At 43.7% G+C, this 10,016-nt stretch overlaps 1 protein-coding gene and 1 pseudogene across 2 annotated transcripts in view; one reads left to right on the top strand and one right to left on the bottom strand.

Annotated features, from left to right (window-relative positions):
• Nucleotides 1–2,569: 2,569 nt before the first annotated feature.
• On the bottom strand, nucleotides 2,570–3,457 carry LOC308273973 (cyclin-G1-like; annotated as a pseudogene). Its single transcript has one exon. The product of its transcript is annotated as a cyclin-G1-like (transcript).
• A 4,871-nt stretch (nucleotides 3,458–8,328) lies between these two features.
• Nucleotides 8,329–10,016, top strand: part of PSME4 (proteasome activator subunit 4) — a gene marked incomplete at both ends in the record, with an annotated part of 114,043 nt that continues 112,355 nt past the window's right edge. The window contains one exon of the mRNA XM_080711939.1: nucleotides 8,329–8,570. Within this exon, the coding sequence (XP_080568065.1) occupies nucleotides 8,329–8,570 (242 nt within the window). The remainder of the gene's footprint in view (nucleotides 8,571–10,016) is intronic.

Genomic DNA, 10,016 nt, shown 5'->3' with positions numbered 1-10,016 from the left:
CTCTGTGTGTGTGTGCGTGCGTGTGTGTTACTGAGGATTAAACCCAGGGGCATTCCACCTCCAACCTACACCCCTAGCCTTCTTTTGATACAGGGTCTTGCTAGGGTAATGAGAGTCTCACTACTTACGAAGGCTGCTCTCAAACCTGTGATGTTCCTGTCTCAGCCTCCCAAGTACCTGGATTATAGACATGGGCCACCACACCTGGCAAACTACTTTCTTTCAAATATTCTTTTTTTGCATTCAATAATTTTATTGAAAGGTATATCCTTTAATACTAAACATGATGGTAGTTGGTTAGGTGACCTCTGCCAACTCAATATTAAATCTGATGCTTTCATAAATAATGAAATATATCAGCCTTTTGGGAAAACTCAGGAGTTATCCATAAAATATGGTTTAAAAAAGGTTAAGCATAAAATAAACTGGTTCTTTGGTTTATTTCTCATTGCTTATTTATCCACTACGTGATGCCAAAATTAAAGGCATTCTGGATGGACTCAAGTCTCCACACGGTCCTGAGTACCCATCTACAGCACTGTCCATCTCACATTCCCAGGCGGACATGGGGAATCCTGAATGCTACGATCTCAGCGACACCCGTAATTATGAAGGTGCCGTCTTGATTTTGTTAAATTTGTAAGAGTATATTCTCTTCCTTTTAAACAAAATTTTACATTAGAAACAATTGAAGTTTTATAAAAAAAAAGCCCATAGTAAAGAAAAAAATACTTCAGGAGTGCTTAATATAGACTGAACTTACTTTAATGGGATAAAGTAAATATTCAGAATGGGTAAAGTAAATATTCAGAGTGATCATTTTGAGTTACTAATACAAAAGAAAAATTTTCTGTGGGACTAGATTGAGGCAGTACATTTCTGTATAAAAATTTTTGTCATGGATACAAATATCACCTGTTTTCTAGAAGAAATATTAAAAATAACTTAATATTGCCAAACTCATTAGGTCTGTGTTATTTGCTTTATATAAAATACTTTAAAATTTAAATGTAATTCTCATATAGCACTAAAGTCCTCATCTCTGAATATCTATTTCTTGTGCTATGGGTGCCAATAAACCATTTATGTTGCCTGGAGTATTAACCCTCGTGGTTTAAAAGTGCATTTGTGAAAAGTTGGTTTTGATGTAAAATTCATAATTTAAATTTTTAATAATTATATTAAGTAGGTTACGATTAATACCAACTAAATACAATCTGTTGATCCAATAGAGAAAGTTTAGAAGTGAAGATTCACAGTTTACCTTCCCAAGCTTAATATTGATGTTTCACATTTATGCCTTTAGGTCTGATTTGAATGTTTCACAGATGAATTAAAATCTAAACACAATACTACTATAGCATAATATTTGGCAGTTTTCTCAAGTCTGAGAACATCCTGCTAATCTAGTTAGGATGTTTTGAGGCTTCTTAGCTTAAATCCACTATAATATTATAGAATCCATAGCTCAGGATTGTATAGGAAGGCATCAGAGAAGAGGGTTTCTTTACTGAAACAAATATAAGCAATGAAAAAACCCAACTTAAAAGTCTGCTTAAATATTACTAGCTATTAAAACTTCACTGTTCATACCTCAAATACATAATCATATGTAGGTACGCTAAACATTAACATTTATTTTTAAGAGGAATCTTTCCTATGAGTTAAATTAGATGGTAAGAAGGTATAGCATATTTGCCGTGACTAAGTTTACATTTTTATACTATAGTGTTGAAATCCCCTGGTAATTTTATTTTATTTATTTTGGTGGTGGTACTGGGGTTCCTGGAAACCCTTCTACCTCCGGGCTACACTCTCAGACCTATTTTTATATTTTTATTTGGAAACAGGGTCTCTTAAGCCAGCATGGCTGGCTTTGAACCTATGCAATCCTCCTGTCTCTGCCTCCCAAGCGTGGGGATTACAAGAGTGCGCCATGCCCGGCTCCCCCTGGTAATTTAAGAAACTGGGTCTGGAGATCATCCACTTTATTTTTTTTTCAGGTCTGGGGATGGAACCCAGGGGCATTTGACTTCCAAGCTATATCCCCTGCCCTATTTTTTATTCTTTATTTTGAAACAGGACCTCACAAAATTGCGGAGGGCCTCACTAAATAGCTGAGGCTACCACGCTCCTCCTGAATGCTGAGATTACATGCATGCACTACCACACCAGGCTGATCATCCACCTTTTATTACTTTTTTTAAAGCACAATATCTGATGATTTTTCTTATAAGCTAACAATCTCAAATTTGTTCATACATGGGTCAAACTTTTGATCCTCTTGTCCTACTCAGTCCCATATAACTTTAAATGAGCTACAGCTTAAGGTCCTACATACAGCAAGATGATGTGTGATGATAAAAAAAAAAGAAGAAAATATTGCATCATTACATTACAAATTCAGGTTATTGAGGAGGATGTAATTTTCTGAGCTGATAATCTAATGAAATGGGTAGCAAATGTATAGAGGTTGAATAATCCCTTTTTTTTAGGGTAGTGTGCTTTATATGTAGTAAATGCCTTCAAACATTAGCTGATTATATCAGTGACATTTTTATCTTTGCTACTACAAACCCATTTTATTTTGAAGATAATATTGTAAAGGAATTGTTGGAAGGTGAGTTATTCTTAGTAACTATGCTTCAGTTGCCGTGCTGTACACCCGGAAACAATCCATTTCAACTTCTGCACATTCGGTTTGGAACACTTGTTTGATGAATATTCAGTTAAACATTTGGACACGAGCTCCTGCCAGAAGGTCAAATCTCTGCTGTGTATCTTGGAACGTTTCTGAAGACTTTCTACTGCTTCTGTTAATTCTGCACACTTCTGTGCTTGGATCTCCAAAGCAATGGTAGACAATGCCAACACAGAAGGCTTTGCTTTAGAAAATATGATCGTGCAGTGACATGCCTTAAGTTGAGCTTCTAGTCTTTCAAAATTAAGGCCATTTCTCCTTTCAAATTATCTTGGATGAGTGAAAAATAGAATTGCAGAAATTGAAAGGCAGTTACAGCTCTCACTTTCCAACACACCTTCTCCAATACAATCTTCTCCATCCTCATCAAGTCTGAAACTGTGAACCTATATTGACTAATTGGGATCAAGTCAGTTGCCAATGAGACATTCCTTTCTTCTTCTGGAAAGAGAAGCAGCTCAAGCCAACACACCCAAGGTGCCTGGGCTGTACCTTCATTTTAGACAGGAATCTGTCCAGTAAATTCACAGGTAGAGAAAATGTCTCCGTGTTGAAGCCAAAGAATCGAGTCAGACTAAGAAGATCTTTTACTTCAAAGTCCCTTAGTCTCGCAGTCATTCTGAGGCCACTGTCATGTGCAGACTCAATTAGTCTCAAGCCACAGACCTTTGGCTGACATCTAGACTCCTGTTCCAACAGAGTGTTCAGCTGGTGTAGCAGTTTCCGAGAGTCAGTTGTTCTCAGTACCTCTATCATCTTGACAGCGATGTGGCTCCTCCGCGGTAACCACCCTCCCGGGCCTACTGCCCTACCCCACGCTAAAAGCTCTGAGAAGCCAAAGGAGGCCAGGGCTCACCGGCGGGGGAGGGGAGAGGCCGGGGGAGGAGAGCTGTCTTGGGTGGAGGTCTCCGGCAGTGCCTACGAGGTAACACCGTCCTCAAATATTCTTGACTCAGTTATTTCTGGAGAAGTCAAAGAGATATTATAGTTAAAGCACTGACAGATAGCCAGTTGTGTGGCCCTGAAATCTCAGTAGTTGGGAGGCTGAGACAGGAAGATTGCAGGTTTAAGGACAGTCTGAACAATTAGTGAGACTCTTATCAACCTACTGATACCCGTTTTCAAAGTAAAATAATAAGTTGGGTGTGGTGGTGCATGCTTGTAATCCAAGTACTTGGGAAACTTAGATTGAAGGATCACAGGTCAGCCTCAGCTACTTAGGGAGATCCTCTGCAACTAAGTGATACCCTGTCTCAAAATAAAGAATAAAATAATAGTGCTTGGGGTGTAGCTTGGAGGTAGAATGTCCCTGTGTTCAATCTCCAGTACCACAAAATAAAAAATAAATAAATAAATAAATAAACAAACAAATAAATGGTAGCCAACATCAACACAGTGACATTCTGTTCTTTTTTTTTTTTTTTTTTTTTTTTTTTTTTGCGGTACTGGGGATGAAACCCAGGGGCATTCTACCTCTGAGCTACACTCCTAGCCCTATTTTTCAGTCTTTTTTTTTTTTTTTTTTTGGAAACAGGGTCTCACTGAGTTACAAAGGGCCTTGCTAAGTAGTTGAGGCTGTCTGTGAACTGCAGTCCTCCAGTTTCTGCCTCCCAAGCGCTGGGATCACAAGCGTGCGAGACTGTTCCTCTTTTGTTATTCTATTACACCAGCTTGGACAGTTATACAATCCTGGGCACCCGAACATAATTGGAGAATATCACTGAATTGTGCAAAATTATGCTTCTTGATTTTTTCCCTGAATTTTGCTACCTCTCTAATTTCCTCAAATGTATCCACCATTTCCTAATTTTCACTCTCTTGTTTCACAAAAAAAGTAGAAATCATCAAAAAACTTCTCCAACTTCAGTACCAAATCTGCAAAATCTTCCTGACTTTTTACATCTCCTTCCCTGTGTTTCTTCTCAGACAATGAAACCAGTCTGGTTTACTGCTAAGAGCCAGTGACTCCACATTCGCCCACTCTCTGTCATCCTTACCCACATACCTTCAACCTCTCCATTGGCTCCTTCTCACCAATATTTAAACATATTTTAATAGATTCCACCTTCAAAAGTTCATTTCGTTTTGGATATTTTTATATATCTTCTCTATTCTACCCTCAAAATTTTTATGTGTGTGTGTGTGGTACTGAGGGTGGGATCCAGGGATATTCTACTCCTGTGCTACACCCCCAGCCCTATTTTTTTATTCTTTATTTTGAAACAGGGTCTCACTGAGTTGCAAAGGGCCTCGCTAAGTAGCTGAGGTTGTCCTTGAACCTCAATCCTCAATCCTCCTCTCTTGGCCTCCTGAATGTTGGGATTACAAGCGTGCACCACCATGTCCAGCTTTACCCACACAATTTTTTTTTTTTTTTTTTTGTGTGTGTGTGTGTGTGGTACTGGGGGTGGAACCCAGGGGTTTTTCTACCTCCAGGTTATATTCCCAGATCTATTTTATACTTTATTTGGATACAGGAATTCACTAAGTTGATGCGAGCCTCACTAAGTAGCTGAGGCTGGCTTTGAACATGTGAGATCCTCCTGTCTTAGCCTCCCAAGTGCTGAGATTGCAAGCGTGTGCCACCATGCCTGGCTTACCCACACAATTTTTTTAAACGGTTGTTTGTATTTGTTGTCTCTTTCCTTTTGTCCCTTGTTATTGTAATCACATTTCCTTGACCCCTACAACAGCATCATTGAAATTATCTCCTTTAACAATAAAGCCTTTATTCCATAAACCCTTCTCAAGTTTTATTTGGCCTGCCAGCCACCCTTTGATAGGACTGATCATTTCCTCCACTGAAAACATTCTGGTTTGTTTAACTGTTTGTTTTTGGTGGTACTGGGCTTCCTGGAAATCCTTCTACTTCTGGGCTACACTCACAGACCTATTTTTTTATACTTTTTTAAAATTTGGAAACAGGGTCTCTTAAGCCAGCATGGCTGGCTTCGAACCTGTGTGATCCTCCTGTCTCCACCTCCCAAGTGCGGGGATTACAAGCGTGTGCCACCACGCCCTGCAAAACATTATGGTTTTAGCAGTGCCCACTCTCCTAGAATGCCTCATACCTTTTTAACTGCTTCTTGTGAATATTCCTTGTGCTCTATGTTACGGTGGTAGAGCAAAACTGTACCACTGTGAGATGTAGCCACGGGTTCTTGTTCTTAGCTATCTTGGAAAAGAATAGCCAGAACTCTTTTTTTTTTCTTTCTGTAAGCTTAAGCAATTTTATTAATACAAAAACAGAAAGAAGGAACAAATTAAAACACTACACCAGAGGGGGTGTAGTGGAGTAACTTGAAATTAAAGCACTACACCAGAGGAGGTATAGTGGAGTAAGTAACTTGAAAATAAGTTACTGAAGTTTTTGGATATAGAACAGTTTTTATATAGAATTTTATCTTGCATCTTCGTTTAACCAGTCATCTTTCTGACCCGACTAGATCTGCCCCTTCTCCAGGGCAAGTCTTTTGATGGAGATTCACTATCTTACATCCTATCTGACCAAAAGTCTTCTTCCTCCTCCGCTATTCCTCCTCGCTGTAAGCTCAAATCTTTAAGACCCAAAATGTGTTACTTTGATAATCAAAGTCAGGTTCTCTTGAAGACTTGTGCCATCCTCCCACATCCTAGCCTGTCTGCTAGAAGTTACTTGTCTTTAAAATGCAGAGGCCCTTGGGCTCTGCAGGGTCCCTTCCCTGTCTGAGTGCCTGCCCACACCCAAGCTCTGACTTTCTAATACCAAAGCTATTTTCAAATACATTTTGAAGTCATTTCCCAATGCTGGCACATTAATGCCAAAGCTATTTTCAAATACACTTTGAAGCCATTCCCCAGTGCCGGCACACTCAATGCCCCCTTTCTCTTTCTCTGCCCATCCTTAAGTGTGAGGTTCCTAAGAGTTTTGTCAAAGGTCCATTTTTTTTTTTTTTCACTTTTCTCATTCTCTCCTAACAGCTATATCCTTTTTTTTTTTTTTTTTTTTTTTTTTTTAATGGTACTGGAGATGGAACCCAGGGGCATTCTACCTCTGAGGATCACACCCAGCCCTATTTTTTTATTCTTTATTTTGCAATTGGGTCTCATTAAGTTGCAGAGGGCCTCACTAAGTAGCTGAGGCTGTTGGGGAACTGTGATCCCCCCATCTCAGCCTTCCAAATGCTGGGATTACAAGCGTGCACCACGTTCGTTTTCCATATCCCAATTTATATCGTACTCCAGATCCCATGTCAACATACCCATACAGAGGCATTCTGCTTCCAAAACTGTTTCTTCTGTCTTCTTTATTGCATTTAAGGATTCCTATCTCTCCTCAACTTGACAGAATTCTGGCATCACGCATTTCTTCCGTCTCTTTCATTTTTCACATTTGACTGAGTCCACGCTATTCTAGTGAAATAGCTCAAATCATTTCAGCTAATACCCAAGCCATCCTTATGTCTGCTCAAGGGGTCCTTCAGTTCTCAATTTTGTTTGTTCCAACCTACACTCCATAAAACATCAGTAATTCTTCAAAATGTAAATCTTAGAATGCCACTCTTATGCTTAATATCATTCAGAAGTTTCTTGTGTTTCTACAATAAAGCTCTAAATTCTCCAGCATTTTCTTCTTGGTCTCATTTCTCTACTGTCTTGCAATCTTCAGCTATTCTGAACTTTGAATTCCTAGAATACAGGCTTGCTGCCTCTGCACTCAACCCCTTATAGCTAACTTAAATAACAGTTTTAGGAAACTACCGGACACCCCTCCAGTTCGAGCTCCTTTTTTAAGAGTTCGTGAGACATTCTGTACTTTAGACATTAGAGCATTCCCTAGGATTGTGATTCACATGTAATTCATTAGTCTGTATCTCTGCTGGGCTTTAAGTTCCTAGGGCAGAAACCAGGTGCCCTTAAACTTTTCACTTTTAGGACCTCTAGCAAACTCAATAGTTCAACTAGTATTTGTTGAATATTCCCTCCTGTGGAATGATGGCGGCCAGGAGGATACAGAAGGCAGCGGCTTAAAGGGGAGCCAGTGAAACATTTATAAGGAACCGGTGGGATAGATACGGGTTACCTAGGCTATTTCATAAACTCTCGTGGCCTAGAAGCAGGGGACACTCGGCGGGGGGAACCAGTTCCTGGGCCTGCGGCCCTGGCAACTCGAGGCTGCGCAGGGCAGCCCTAGGGAACGCCCGCAGGCCCCGGCCCGGGTGGACAATAGGTTGGAACTCGGCCTCGTGTTTCCGGTGGGCAGCTTCGCGCCGGCCCAGAGGCCGGGGTGGGGGCTCCGAGCCCTGCCCGCGGCGAGGAAGGCGGCCGCCCAGCTCCCGCCGCCCCGCCGCCCCGCCCCGCCCCGCCCCGCCCCGGAAGTGACTCGGGGCCGCCCGGAAGCGCCGGCCGGCGGCTGCAGCGTCACCCGCGGAGCCGGTGCGGGGCGGGCAGAGCGGCCGCTGCCGCCGCCAACGAACCGGGGACCGCGCGGGCCCAGCAGCGCGCCGGCAGGGGAGGGGGCAGCGGCCGGGGAGGCGACGGGCCGCCGGGCCGCGGAGCGACGGCGACGCGGAGGAGGCGGAGCCCGGAGAGGGGAGGGGGCCGGGGAGGGCGAGGGTGGGAGGGGGCGGGGGGCTGTCCCCGGGCTCATGGAGCCGGCCGAGCGGGCGGGAGGCGGGGAGCCCCCGGAGCCCGGCGGGGCGCCCGGGCCCGGCCCGCGGGGCTTCGTCCCGCAGAAGGAGATCGTGTACAACAAGCTGCTGCCGTACGCCGAGCGGCTGGACGCCGAGTCGGACCTGCAGCTGGCCCAGATCAAAAGCAACCTGGGCCGGGCCGTGCAGCTCCAGGAGCTGTGGCCCGGGGGCCTCTTCTGGACCAGGAAACTCTCCACGTAAGTGTGCCGGCCACGGCTCGGTGGGGAGGGGTCGGGCGGCTCTGGGTCCGGACCGCTGGACCCTCGGCCCTGACCTGGTTGGAGCCGCCGCGTTGAGGCCAGTGGCCCCGGGTCTTGGCCAGTCAGCAGAGAATCCGGCTTCCTCCCTGCCGCTTTCCTGCGGGCCCTCTCGGTCCCCGGCAGCCCTCGTCCTCTCCAGCTGCTTCTCCCCAAGCGTTCTGGTGGTTTCTTGCGACCTGCGGGGCCCCGGGGAGCCGGAGGACATCGTGCCAGGAGCGAGAGAAATGAGCGGTCCCCAAAGGTCCTCGTTGGAGCTTTGCGTGTGGGAGAGGCTGGGCGAGAGGATTTGTCTTTGGAGAAGGAACTCTTGACTTCTCCTGGTGTTTTCTCTGAGTCTTCTCTTAGGATCCCCGCCTCTTCTCGCTTCTAGTAACTTTGTGAAACAACTAATGGATTGTCGGGGGGGGGGCTGCTCTTTGTGGGGTTGATTAAAAAAAAGACTGGTTTAAAATCAGCTGCCAGCGCATTCTTGGGCTGTGGAGTAGACGTCTATGTTGAGAACGTTGTCTTAGAATCTGAGGGAAGTGTATATTGATTCTGTTGTGACATTTCCTTTAGCGAGACCTTTACGATTACAAGCAACATAGAGAGGAGTGCTGTCAGGTTGTCCCTGGCGTTATTAGTATCAGGCATGTGTGTTTTAGGCTTGGGACTTAACGTAAGTCGGTGTCAGGAGTATTTCTTATTTCTCTAAGATGTAAACTAAATTATAGTGTCACAGAAATTAGAAAAAGAAAAGTACTGTGGGGGGGGAGGTTAGGGACCTTATTTGCTAGTTGGGCATCTGTACTGTCAGAACTTTCTAAAATTTCTTTTCTTTTTTTTTTTTTTTGCTATATCATGTTTGGTTAACTGTACTTAAAGTCTGGTAACATTGAATGTTCAATGCCTGTGGTTATGGATGGGTGAACACACAGGACCTTAGTCACTTGTTTAGTGTTTACCCAAATCTACTGAGTGAACGGGGTGATGACTCAGGGTTTTGTAATGCAATAGTCTTCTCTGTATTTCCTCACAGGATGATTCTTATCTGCTAAGTTACTAGGGGGCCTCTGACAAATTTCTCATCACTTCTTACAGGGTGGACTGGAAAAATTACCTTTTTAAATAAACGAAGCAAAACGAAAGCACTTAAATTTGCCCTCTTCAAAGAGTGACAAAACGTTAAGGTTAATAGCCCTCCTCTTGACTAGAGGATCAAGTCTGTGGTATTAGAATCCATAGGAGAAGCTGGGTGTGGTGGCGCACGCTTGTAATCCCAGCATTTGGGAGGCTGAGACCGGAGGATCCCGGTTTGCGGACAGCCTCAGCTACTTAGTGAGGCCTTCTGCAACTTAGTGAGACCCTGTTTCAAAATAAAGAATAAAAAATAGGGCTGGGGTG

The sequence above is a fragment of the Muscardinus avellanarius genome (assembly GCF_963383645.1).
Source record: "Muscardinus avellanarius genome assembly, chromosome: 15".
In the NCBI taxonomy this organism is placed as follows: Eukaryota; Metazoa; Chordata; class Mammalia; order Rodentia; family Gliridae; genus Muscardinus; species Muscardinus avellanarius.
Note: the sequence above shows the minus strand (reverse complement) of the source record. Positions and strands in the feature narration are given on the sequence as shown.